General features: G+C 51.0%; 1 protein-coding gene across 3 annotated transcripts in view; it reads left to right on the plus strand.

The window, feature by feature from the left end:
• LOC147107938 (gamma-interferon-inducible lysosomal thiol reductase-like) overlaps nucleotides 1-13,500 on the plus strand; it is a 56,142-nt gene that overhangs the window by 24,006 nt on the left and 18,636 nt on the right. For 2 of the 3 annotated variants that reach the window (XM_086004307.1, XM_086004305.1), the window contains 2 exons: nucleotides 10,878-10,952; nucleotides 12,402-12,497. In XM_086004307.1, the coding sequence (XP_085860433.1) occupies nucleotides 10,878-10,952; nucleotides 12,402-12,497 (171 nt within the window). The remainder of the gene's footprint in view (nucleotides 1-10,877; nucleotides 10,953-12,401; nucleotides 12,498-13,500) is intronic. The other variant, XM_086004306.1, reaches the window with a different exon arrangement.

Genomic DNA, 13,500 nt, shown 5'->3' on the forward strand with positions numbered 1-13,500 from the left:
AAAGTCAACATGGATTTACAAAAGGTAAATCATGCTTGACAAATCTACTGGAATTTTTTGAGGATGTAACTGGTAGAATAGATAAGGGAGAACCAGTGGATGTGGTGTATTTGGACTTTCAGAAGGCTTTTGATAAGGTCCCGCATAAGAGATTAGCCTGCAAAGTTAAAGCACATGGGATTGGGGGTAAGGTATTGACTTGGATAGAGAACTGGTTGGCAGACAGGAAGCAAAGATTTGGAATAAACAGGTCTTTTTCTGAGTGGCAGGCAGTGACTAGTGGGGTACCGCAGGGATCGGTCCTCTGACCCCAGCTATTCACAATATATATTAATGATCTAGATGAGGGAACTAAATGTAATATCTCCAAGTTTGCAGATGACCAAGTTGGATGGGCGTGTGTTATGTGAGGAGGATGCAGAGAAACTCCAGTATGATTTGGAGAGGTTGGGTGATTGGGCAGATGCAGTATAATGTGGATAAATGCGAGGTTATCCACTTTGGTGGCAAAAACAGGAAGGCAGATTATTATCTGAACAGCAATAGATTGGGAAAAGGGGAAGTGCAACGAGACCTGGATGTCCTTGTGCACCAGTCGCTGAAGGTAAAAATGCAGGTGCAGCAGACGGTTAAGAAGGCAAATGGTATGTTGGCCTTCATAGCAAGAGGATACGAGTACAGGAGCAAGGATGTCTTGCTGCAGTTGTACAGGGCCTTGGTGAGACCGCAGCTTGAGTATTGTGTGCAGTTTTGGTCGCCTTATCTGAGGAAGGATGTTCTTGCCATGGAGGAATTGCAGCGAAGATTCACCAGGCTGATACCTGGGATGGCAGGAATGACGTATGAAGAGAGATTGGGTCGATTGGGCATGTATTTGCTGTAGCTTAGCAGAATGAGGGGATCTCATTGAAACTTATAAAATTCTAACAGGACTAGACAGACTAGATGCAGGAAGGATGTTCCTGATGGCAGGGGAGTCCAGAATCAGGGGTCACAGTCTAAGGATAAGGGGTAAGCCATTTAGGACTGAGGAGGAGGAATTTCTTCACCCAGAGAGTGGTGAACCTGTGGAATTCTCTACCACAGAAGGCAGTTGAGGCCAATTCATTAAATATATTCAAGAAGGAGTTTGCTATATTGCTAAAGGGATATGGGGAGAAAGCAGGGACAGGGTACTGAATTTGGATGATCAGCCATGATCTCATTAAATGGCGGAACAGGCTTGAGGGGCTGAATGGCCAACACCTGCTCCTATCTTCTATGTTTCTATGTGTTGCAGCTTCCCCAGGTTGGCACCTCATTTTTAGGTATGCCTGGTGCTGCTCCTGGCATGCTCTTCTACACTCCTCATTGAACCAGAGTTGGTTCCCTGCTTGATGGTAATGGTAGAGTGAGTGATATGCCGGGTCATGAGGTTGCAGATTGTGGTGGTATACAATGCTGCTGATGGCCCACAGCGCCTCACTGATGCCCAATTTTGAGCTGCTAGATCTGTTCCGAATCTATCCGATTTAGCACGGTGGTCGTGCCACACAACACGATGGATGGAATCCTCAGTGTCAAAACGGGACTTGGTGTCCACAAGGACTGTGCGGTGGTCACTCCTACCAATATTGTCATGGACAGATGCATCTGCGGCAGGTAGATTGGCGAGGACGAGGTCAAGTAGGTTTTTCCCTCGTGTTGGTTGGGCCTGCAGCAGATGGAGAGACAATCAGGCAGCTATGTCCTTCAGAAATCTGCCAGTAGTGGTGCACCAAACTTGGTGATGGACATTGAAGTCCCCCACCCAGAGTATATTCTGTGCCCTTGCTATCTTCAGTGCTTCTTCCAAGTGGTGTTCAACATGGAGGAGTACTGATTCATCAGCTGAGGGAGGGCAGTAAGTGGTAATCAGCAGGAGATTTTCTTGCCCATGTTTTAACTGATGCCATGAGACGTGGATAGCACGTTTCTAGAGGTGGCCACCCTGCAGCTTAAGAGTTTTCAGGCAGAGAGGGAATGGGTGACCAGCAGATAGAAGACGAGGACCAGGCAAGTAGTGCAGGAGTCCCCCGAGTGCATCGTGCTCTCCAACCAGTATTCTGTTCTGAGTACTGGTGAGGGCGATGGTTCCTCTGGGGAGGGCAGCCAGAGTAGAGTCCATGGCACCATGGGTGGCTCAGCTGCACGGGGGGGAGGAAAAAGAGTGGGAGAGCAATAGTGATAGGGGATTCGATAGTTAGGGGAGTAGACGGATGTTTCTGTGACCGTAGACATGACTCCAGGATGGTATGTTTCCTCCCTGGTGCCAGGGTCAAGGATGTCACTGAGCGGCTGCAGGACACTGAGGGGGGAGGGTGAACAGCCAGAGGTCATTGTCCATATCGGTACCAACGACATAGGCAGGAAAGGGGATAAGGTCATGCAGGCAGAGTTTAGGGAGCTAGGAGAGAGATTAAAAAGCAGGACCTCAAAGGTAGTAATCTCCGGATTACTGCTGGTGCCATGTGCTAGTGAGTACAGAAATAGGAGGATAGAACAGATGAATGCGTGGCTGGAGAGATGGTGCAGGAGGGAGGGCTTTAGATTCCTGAGGCATTGGGACTGTTTCTGGGGAAGGTGGCACCTGTACAAGCTGGACGTGTTGCACCTCAACAGAGTCGGGACCAATATTTTCACGGGGAGGTTTGTTAGTGCTGTTGGGGAGGGTTTAAACTAGCTTGGCAGGGGGATGGGCACCAGCATATAGGAGTAGAAAAGAGGAATAAGGTGCATAAAAGAGTGAGTGTGTTGGCTAGTACTAGAGAAGATAGTACTAGAGGCGGTAGTAGTACCATATTAGATAGGAGCAGACTAAGAAAGACTACAAAAAATTCAAAAACGGTTTTAGAATGCATGTACACAAACTCACAAAGTGTGGTGAATAAGGTTGGTGAGCTACAAGCACAATTAGCCATGTGGCAATAACTGAAATGTGGCTTAAAACAGTGAGAACTGGGCACTTAATATTCAAGGGTACAAGGTGTTCAGAAAAGCTAGGGAAGGAAAAAAGGGAGGTGGGGTAGCAGTGCTGATTAAGGAAGACATTGTAGTGTTGGAAAGGGAGAATGTTCTTGAGGGGACAAGGACAGAATCCATTTGGTTAGAGTTGAGGAGCAAAAAGGGTATGATCACGCTATTGGGGGTATTCTATAGGCCTCAAAATAGTGAGAGGGAGGTAGAGGAGCAAATCTGCAGGGAAATCGCAGAGATATGCAAGAGCTATAGAGTGGTGATATTGGGGGGCTTTAATTACCCAAATATCAATTGGGATAATGCTTGGGTGAGGGGAAGGAATTTCTGAAATGTGTTCAGGAGAATTTCCTTGACCAATATGTTCTTGGCCCAACTAAGAAGGAGGCATTGCTGGATCTGGTGCTGGGGAATAAGGTGGGCCAGGTCGACCAAGTGGCTGTGGGAGAACACTTGGGTACGAGTGATCATCGTATCATAAGATTTAGATTAGCAATGGAGAGGAGAAAGGAACAATCTAGAGTGGAACTTTTAAACTGGAATAGGGCTAACTTCAATGGGATGCAAAAGGATCTAGCCAGGGTCAAATGGAACCAAAGACTGACGGGAAAAACTGTAACTGAACAATGGATGATCTTTTAAGGAGGAGATATTCCAAGTACAGGCTAGGTACATTTCAACAAGAGGGAAAGGTAAGGGAACCAAAGCAAGGGCTCCTTGGATGACGAGGGCGATAGAGAAGATGAGGAAACACAAAGGGTGTATGATGCATGTCAGGTAAATTCTTCAAGGGAGAATCAAACCAAATACAATAAGTTGAGAGGGGAAGTGAAGATGGAAAATAAGATTGGCAAAGAGAGAATATGAGAGTAGAATGGCGGTTAACATAAAAGGGAACCCAAAAATCTTCTACCTGCATGTAAACAGTAAGCGGGTAGTAAGAGTCTGGGTGGGGCCTATTGGAGACAAAGGTGATATATGCTTAGAGGCGCAGGGCAAGGCTAGAATACTCGAGTACTTTGTATAGGTGTTTACTAAGGAGGTGGATGCTGACAAAATATCAGTAGAAGTAGAAAAGCTAGAAGCAATGGAAGGGGTGAAAATTGATAGACAGGATGTACTAGAAAGGCTGGGTATGCTGAGTGGACAAGTCACCTGGTCCAGATGACTTGCATCCCAGGTTGCTAAGCGAACTGGGGGAGGAGATAGCGGAAGAGCTTGCCATAATTTTCCAATTTTCCCTAGATGCGGGGGAGGTGCCTGAGGATTGGAAAGTGCCAAATGTGACACCATTGTTCAAAGGGTGCGAGAACAATCCTAGTAACTACAGGCCGGTCAGTTTAACATCAGTGGTGGGCAAAATTTTAGAAACCATAATCAAGGAAAACATTAACGGGCACTTGGAGAGGTTTAAGCTAATTAAGGAGAGCCAACACGGATTTGTAAAAGGCAGATTGAGTTTGATTAATCTAATTGAATTTTTTGATGAAGTAACAGAGGATTGATGAAGGGAATGCAATGGATGTTGTCCACATGGATTTTCAGAAGGCGTTTGACAAAGTACCACATAGAAGGCTGGTTAACAAAATTGAGGCTCATGGAATAGGTGGGTCAGTGGCAGCTTGGATAAGGAATTGGCTTAAGGACAGAAAACAGCGAGTTGTGGCAAATGGCTGTTTTTCAGACTGGAGGATGGTAGACAGTGGTGATCCCCAAGGGTCCGTGCTGGTGCCACTGCTTTTTGATATATATAAATGACCTGTATATTGGAATACAGAGTAGAATTTCTAAATTTGCCAATTACACCAAACCTGGGGGTGTGGCAAACAGTGATGATATCAATGGACCGCAACAGGACATAGAAAGGCTAGCAGAATGGGCAGACAAGTGGCAGATGGAATTTAATAGAGAAGTGTGAGGTGATGCATTTTGGCAGAAGGAAAAAGGAGAGGCAGTATACACTTAATGGCACAGTTTTAAAGAGTGTGCAGGGACAGAGAGACCTGGGAGTTGATGTGCATAGGTCCCTGAAGGTGGCAGAACATATTGGCCTAGAAATTCAGTTGCGTTCGCCAGCCGTTAACGCCATAAGAGGGGTAGATTTCCAGCGCTAGGCACTCAGCGCCCGGGCGCAGAATGAACTGCGCCTACGCCCAACTTCAGTTGTCATTTAGCGCCGGCGCAAAGTGTTTGCGCCCGCTCAGCTGCGCGCGCAGCTTATGACGTCATTTCGTCGTGCAACGCTGTTTGTGTGCCTCAAACCGGAAATTCAGTGGCGCCCGCCCAATGTGGGTGAGGCGCTGTTAAGAACTGTGAAGTGGAACGCAACAGAGGCCCTGCGGGCCTTGGGGAGCGCTAATTAAAGGGCACTTACACTGACCTATAAAGCCCAGCCATTTTGCTGCAATGACTTTAGTGCTTTGGATTTCTGGACAGAGGCCAAGGAACAGAGCTTACTGATTTGGGACAACATAGGAGAGGTATTTTTGGCTTCTGGCCAGAGCTTGGAAATTTGATTCATTGTGATTTCACTGTTTGCAAGTTTATTATGGGGGCTGTATGGGGTGGCAACCCTCAGTTGCAGCATTATGTGCAAAGGGCTCGCAGACGCTGTGTGAGAGGGCCAGCCATGCCTAGACGCAGAGGGGCCATCAGGCGTCGGCAACGTAGGCCTTACCCACTCGGGGAATACCGGCAGCAGGTGTCCTATCTCACCATGACTGCCGCGCAGTGTGTTAAGAGGCTGCGCTTCAGAAGGGAGGTGGTTGGAGAGATCTGCCAGCTGCTTCACCGAGATCTGCGTCCGCAGCTGATGTGCAGGACGTCTCTCTCGGTGGAAGTGAAGGTCACGGTGGCTCTGAACTTTTATGCAAGCGGCTCCTTCCAAGCCGCTGCTGGGGACATAGCGAACATCTCCCAGTTCGCCGCGCATCGCTGCATCCGGCAGGTCACCGATGCCCTTTTCGCGAGGAGACACCAATTCATCTCCTTCCCCATGACCCTAGAGAGGCAGGAGCAGCGTGCAGTCGGATTTGGCAGGATCGCGGACTTCCCCATGGTGCAGGGCGCCATTGACTGCATGCATGTGGCTATGCGGGCACCTATCGACAATGCTGAGGATTACCGCAACCGGAAGGGCTACCATTCCCTCAATGTACAGCTGGTGTGTGACCACAGGCAGCGCATCCTAGCTGTCAATGCCCGCTTTCCAGGAAGCAGCCACGATGCATTTATCCTGCGCCAGACTACTGTGGCTGACATGTTCGAGGCACAGCCTCCACCAAGGGGATGGCTTATTGGGGACAAGGGCTACCCTTTGTGTACATGGCTCATGACCCCGCTCCGCGCGCCCAGGACCCCTGCGGAGGAGGCATACAACGAAAGCCATCAAGCCACAAGGAACATCATAGAGCAAACGATTGGCGTCCTCAAGCAACGGTTCCGCTGCCTGGATCGCTCCGGCGGATCTCTACAGTATTCGCCGGATAGAGTCTCCCAGTTCGTCGTCGTTTGCTGCATGCTGCACAACCTGGCTATCCGCAGGACTCGGGCACTGCCACCTGACGTAGCACCACCACCTCAGGAGGACGCGCAGGAGGACCATGAGGAGGAGGAGGAGTACCAGGCCAGGAGGGAGCCACAAGGTCCAAGGGCCGTCCGCCGGCGGCTTATTGAACGACACTTCTAGGCCCCCTGTCAGGGAATGGCTTGTGGCAATGAACGCACCTGAATGCAGCCGCTCCGCAAGCCCTCAGCCACTTAACGCAACAACCACTGGAAACATGACACCTGGACAAGCTGAATAAATAAAAAGCTTTATTTAACAAACTCCGGGCCCTTCCCACATGAAACAGAAAAACAGACAACACCCCCCAAAAAACTGTGAAAAGAATATCTCACTCCCACAACCTGGGGAGGAATAACAAAACTTGCCCATCCAATTGGCCTTCATCCTCGGCCTTACCAAAAGAAGCCCCCCCCCCCCCCCAAACAGAACACAAACACCCCCATATAAGAAACCATTGGCCTTCATCCTCGGCCTTACCAAAAGAAGGCCCCCCCACAACACAAACACCCCCATATAAAAAACACCATTGCCACCATACTCTACTGGGTGTGCCGAGAGGGCGAGTCCTTGTGCGGCCCCTGCCCGACCTGTTGCTCCGCCTCAACCTGGGCCCTGTGGGTGTTGCAAGGCTGGGGGAAGGCTCCTGAGGGGCAGAATGCGTGACGGCAGATGCCCTTGGGGGTCGGCCTAGACGAGGTCCGGCCCTGGAGGGGCCGGCTGCTGACTGCTGCAGCTGTGGCTGCGCAGCATCAGTCTCTGCAGCAGCTCGTCGCACCTTGGCTGGGGGAGTTGCAGTGGCGGCTGCAGCAATGGGGGCAAGCTGGCTGATGGCACGCGCTCGCTGTTCGCCAGAGACACTGGCACTCGGCTGGGCTGGCAGTGCAGCAAGCGCAGCAATCTGGTGGAGGCCAGACCGCTGTGCTGCAGCAGGGCGGCGGGTGCCCTGGCGATGCTTCCGCGACACAGCGAGTGTGGCAGAAGTGAGTGCCCGAACTGCCCTGGTCTGTGCCCGCATCAGATCAGTGAGTGTCTGCACGGCACCACTCATGAACTCGCGACTTGCGTCCTGCGCTGCCGCGAGTTGGTGGACACCCCTGGCGTGTGCTGCCGCGAGTTGCTCAACACTCCTGGCCTGTGATTCCCCGAAAGCGGCCACACTATGAGCCAGGGACTCAATGGCCTGAGGCAACTGTCCCACAACCCCCATGAACTCCTTGTGGCGCCGCTCCGAATCCGCCGACATTTGATCAAGGAGGCGCACCTCCTGGGCGAGGTCCGTCTCCGGACTGGAGGCCGGACTCTCCCTCTGGGGAGAAGGCCGCCGAGCTGGCCGACCCTTCCCGCGTGCCTGGACGCCACTGGGCCCAGCAACTGCCCTCCCCTGCAACACTTCCCCCCCCCCCCCCCCCCCCCCCCCTCTGGGGAGAAGGCCGCCGTTCTGCCCGACCCTTCCCGCGTGCCTGGACGGCACTGGGCCCAGGAGCTACACCCCCCTGCAACACTTCCCCCTGGCTCTCCTCCAGGCAAGACGTGTCCCCTCCATTGCCATCCCCTGGCGCAGATGATGCTTCCCCCGATGTGCCGCCTTCCTGTTGGTCCTCGTCGTGCTCCTCTTCCGAGGGTCTGGCACTCTCTGCTTCAGGGACCTCCTCCTCACCAGCTGAAAGCAGGAAGGCACAAGAGTAGCTTTACAGTGAGGACAGGGCGTCAGCGAGGGAGGCATGAGTGGTGGCATTCAGCGCATTGGTCGGACAGTGGCAAAGGATGTAGATCTGATGCGCTAGGGGAACGAGAGAGGTCCAAACGGTCATGTCCTTACCATTGGGTCGCAGCACAGGGTCGGCATCTCCAATGGCAACAGGGCCAACCACCCGGCCACGCATGAGTCGAGCCATGCTCTCCTCCAGCTCACTGAGCTCCTGGAACTGGGCACGGCCTCCCCCGGTGACATTCTGGCTCTTCAAATTCCGGGCCATCTTGGCCTGCAAGAGAAAGGACGGCCTCTAAGTACATTGTGGTGGCCTGTTGTTGTGTGCACTGCCTCCCATGGTGGAATAGCTTGGCAGTGTGGTGGCCTGTTGTTGTGTGCACTGCCTCCCATGGTCGAATAGCTTGGCCAGTGTGTTAAGTGCAGAAAGTGCTATTGAGGATCATGCCAGTGCCATAGCTGCGGGAGGAGGGCTGGCCATTAGGCCTTTGAGGTCCCTTTGCCCATAATGTGAGGTGCACATGCAAGGATGAGGAGGACACTGGAAAGGGTACTCACCTTGACCATCCGAGTGAGGTCGTTGTACTTCTTGCGGCATTGGTCACCAGTCCTGGGGACATTGCTGTTGACTGACACCCTGTGGGCGATTTTCCTCCAGGCTCTCCTGTACTGCCTCCTGGGAGCCTTCTTGCCACTGTCCGGGCACAAGATCTCTTTGTACCTTTCCAACCCCCTAACCAGCACCCTCAAAGCATGCTGGGAGAAGCGCTGCGCTCGTTCACGGGCCTTCTCCATGGCTTCAGGCGCTATTTGGGTCCACCAGCAGTGTTCAGGCCTAGCTGCAGGGCTCCACTATCCAGGGCGTGGCTGCAGACAAAGTCGACCCTTCCCCCTTTAAGAGCTGGCTGGCGTCAGGGTGTCTGCTGTCAATCAAAACATGACCGCACCTGCGCTGCGCCCGGCCTCGGCGTTATCAGTCCGCACCGCCGGCTTAGCGCCTGAAGATAGGAGTGCAACGCCAGTTTCAGCGCTCGCCCAAACTCTTGGCCAGATCTACTGAATTTCGGCGAAGTGACCTGCAGTTTCCGGCGGGCGCTAACTTTAGCGACCGCCCGACTTTACCGCCCCAAAAGTGGCTATACTGAATTTCTAGGCCATTGAGTGGTTAACTAAGCATATGGGATCTTGGGCTTCATAAATAGAGGTATTGAGTACAAAAGTAGAGAAGTTATACTGAACCTTTATAAAGCACTGGTTAGGCCACAATTGGAGTATTGCGTCCAGTTCTGGTCACCACACTTTAGGAAGGATGTGAAGACCCTTGAGAGGGTGCAGAGGAGATTTACCAGAATGGGGATGGGGGATCTTAGATACAAGGACAGGTTGGAGGGGCTGGATTTGTTTTTGTTAGAGCAAAGGAGGTTGAGGGGTGATTTGATAGAGGTGTACAAGATTATGACGGGTTTGGATAGGCTAGACTAGGAAAGGCTGTTCCCACTAGTTGGCGGTGCAAGGACCAGGGGACACAGGTTTAAGGTTTGGGGCAAGAGATACAGGGGGGATGTGAGGAAAAACTTTTTTATGCAGCGATTGGGGATGACCTGGAATTCGCTGCCGATGGAAGTGGAGACACTCGATGTTTTCAAAGGGAGACTGGATAGGCACTTGAGGGAAATAAGCTTGCGGGGGAATGGGACTGACTGGATTGCTATACAGAGAGCTGGCAGAAAAAGATAGAAGCAGCTTGCAACATGCAAAGTTAGATTCTCAATCTGAAAGTGTGGAGAGAAGTGGCAGACCACAAAATCCTAGTTCTTGATTTCTATGACGTATTGCTGATTTTGGGGAATGTTGACTGGTCGCGCGGAGCTGAGTGACTAATGTTGTACTCAGGCGAGCGCATTGACCCATGCCACTGCACAACATCTTGTGTTTAACCCACAATTACTACTTCTCATTTCTGTTTACTGGGATTTTTTAGCTCTATTTTCGCATTGAAATTTTAGAACTTCTCCAAGCCTCTTCTAAACTGGCCTGTCATTTGTTCTTTTCTAAATGGTGAGACTAGGAACTGGCCTGTCATTTGTTCTCTTCTAAATGGTGAGACTAGGAACTGGCCTGTCATTTGTTCTTTTCTAAATGGCGAGAGACTAGGAACTGTGGAGGAGCAGAGATTGAGGAGTCCAAGTACTCGAATCACTAAATGCTAGTGGACAGGTACAACCAATCAAAAAGACTAATGGAATATTGGCCTTTATTTCAGGGGCTGGAATATAGAGGGGAGGAAGTGATGCTTCAGTTGTACAGAACTCCCAGTGCCCGCCCCGCCCAGTTCCCTGTTCCAGTGCGCCCCCCCCCCCCCCCCGGGAACCCCTGTGCCTCACTTCCTCTGAATTTAGGGAGCGAATTGACATCTTTGAGCGCGACTTCCTGTCTCCTGCGACGAACCTGGTTTGACAATGAGCAGCTGAGGCCAAGATGCGGTTTAAAGTTTTGCTATAACCTTTATTCAGTGAGACAGCCTTCGAGCAGCACTGAAGTAGGTCTAAGCCAGGCTGCCATGTTCCCTGTTAATCCTCTCTCATATTTTGTTACCATCTCTTGTAGGAGAGAAATGAAAGTGGCAAGTGGATTTTCAACTGTCAGCACGGAGAGCAGGAATGTACTGGAAACATGATTGAGGTGCGTACCCGATCTGAACAGGTACTGAGGGTCATATGATCATTGCACAATCCTCACATCTAATATCCTTGAGAATTCTATCCAAAGTCGCTTTCTTTAACATCCTCTTCATCCTCCCAGGTTTTCCATGTGATTTTAAATTGGATATGACTCTAACCTGTGCCCATCCATTTTATTCCCCTTTTTTCTTCTATGCCTCTCTTAGCCTCTGAAGGGCCCATCAAGACACTCGTCACTTTCTCCTTATGATCAGCAACCCTAACTACCCCATCCTACTCTCTCGCTGACCTTCCTGCCCAGCATGCTCGCTGGGGGCTAATCATTCCTACCTCCTTTCAGTCCAACTCAGCCCTCCCAGCGCTGACCCTGTGGACTCTGCCAATGGACCAGCCACTACCGCCCCTCTGCATCTCCCTGCAAAATGCCAATTCATTTGTGAGCAAGGCCCTTGCATTCCATGAGCTTATTGTGGATGATTGTATCAACATCATGGCCTTGATGAAAATCTGGCTGAGGGTGATGACACCTTCTCCTTGGTGAAGCTTTCCCGCCTGTCTATACCTTCCACGCCACTTGCCCCACCCAGTCCACCGCGGTGATGGTGTGGCCCTTCTCACGAAATCAGTCTGTCGCCCTACTCTGGCACCTTCTCCTTCTTTGAGCATCTCACCTCGCCTTGTTCCACCCCCCTTGCCTCCTTTTAAAATCCTCGTCCTCTACTGCCCACCTAAGAACCACGCCAAGTTTCTCCTGAGATACCTTCACTGCTTTCCTTCCTCAGCCTCTGTACTGAGCGACTTCTCATCCCCCCCCCCCCCCAGTAACCTTCATCTCAACTCGCCTTGCTTTGTCTCCTCTGAGTTCATTGCCCTCCTATCCTCCCTTAACCTCTCCCTCCTTGTAAACTCCCCAATCCATATTCACAGCCACCCCCTCGACCGAGCCGTCGCCCATTAAAGGCTCCAGAGAAATGCGAGTTGTGGAAATTGCTGTTGGGTTCCTTAATAATCTGTGATCGGCTAACTCAAAGCGACAAAAGTCTTTTTAACATGATTAGGCCTCCTCCTCAATTCAACTAAATTAATTTCACATTGTTCAAAACTGAGACTTGAACTTTAGATTTGATGAGTTGTGAATATTATGTACCTCGATAGCCTGCTATGAAGCCTCGTGTCCCACCCTCTCCCTCCAACACGCTCCTGTTCCTGGCCGGCCGTGAGTTGACCAGTGTGTCTGGCTTCCCTCATCCCCAGGAACAGCCGCAATCCTCAGCACAAGTCCTGTGATCACTGCTGGTTCGTGTGATAATTGAATTAGTGCAGTGTGTCTGGCTTCCCTCATCCCCAGAAACAGCCGCAATCCTCAGCACAAGTCCTGTGATCACTGCTGGTTCGTGTGATAATTGAATTAGTGCTGTAAGTGCTTCTCTCTATTGATGTTGATTTACAGGCCTGCCTGATGTACACCCTCCAGGAGCCTGCACGGTATTTCCCTGTTATTTTCTGCATGGAATCAGCAGACAATGTGATTGCAGCCGCTCAGCTGGTGAGTACCCGATGCTGACACGGCTGGTCCCCCCTGCCAGGATACTGGGCGAGCTCCCTGCTGCTGCACCTTGATGTAACATCTCTAAAAGACGTCCCCTCCGACAGTGGGGCGCTCCCTCAGTACTGCCCCTCCGACAGTGGGGCGCTCCCTCATTACTGCCCCTCCGACAGTGGGGCGCTCCCTCAGTACTGCCCCTCCGACAGTGGGGCGCTCCCTCAGTACTACATTGAAGTGTCGTCTGAGATTATGGGCTCGAGTCTTAGAGTGGAACTTTAACCCACAAGATTTCACTCTGGTGAGAGAGCTACCACCTGCGCTAACTTGAAAGGTCATCGACCTGATTCATTAACTCTGTTTCTTTCCACAGATGCTGCCTGATCTGTGTATTTCCAGCATTTTCTGTTTTTATTGTTGAAAATCTTGGGTACAGTGGATAGGAAACATGGGGGAGGGACGGACTAAACCTAAGGACAGATTTGGCTACTTTTTTCTTGAAGACCTCTGAAGGAGAGATAGCAAAGTGAAGTGGTTATGCGGAAGAGTTGCAGAAGGAGTTCAAACTGCTCATTCCATTACATTTTAATCAGAAGTCCAGAGTTGAGATGAAGGTGCAGGCTGGGCAACAGTTGGACAAGATCCCTGAGACTGAAGAGATTGGAAAACTAGGAGAAGTGGCTTAAGTAAGAGTGCTGGAGGCTTGGCAAGGCGTTGATGGGAATGCCGGCTTCTTATGGGAGGTTGGGAGTCGGTGTGCAGATTTCTGGATTAACGAAGGATGAAGATGAGCATTATAACAAGAGGACAAGCCTGATGGGCCGTTTATGATTCTATGAAGAAGTACAGTGTTATGGGGGGGGTGCTGGAAAAGGTCAAGGAGCAACTTTTAATTGCACGCAGATGGTTAATCTGGGAGCTCGCCGTTCCGAATTCGATACCGACCGGCAGCAAGGAACTCTGCCAAAGCCAGCTGTGTTCGTCTATACTGGCACCTAGGAACAGG

This window comes from Somniosus microcephalus, chromosome 13, assembly GCF_052327205.1.
Source record: "Somniosus microcephalus isolate GS21.2 chromosome 13, FLI_Smic_1.0, whole genome shotgun sequence".
In the NCBI taxonomy this organism is placed as follows: Eukaryota; Metazoa; Chordata; class Chondrichthyes; order Squaliformes; family Somniosidae; genus Somniosus; species Somniosus microcephalus.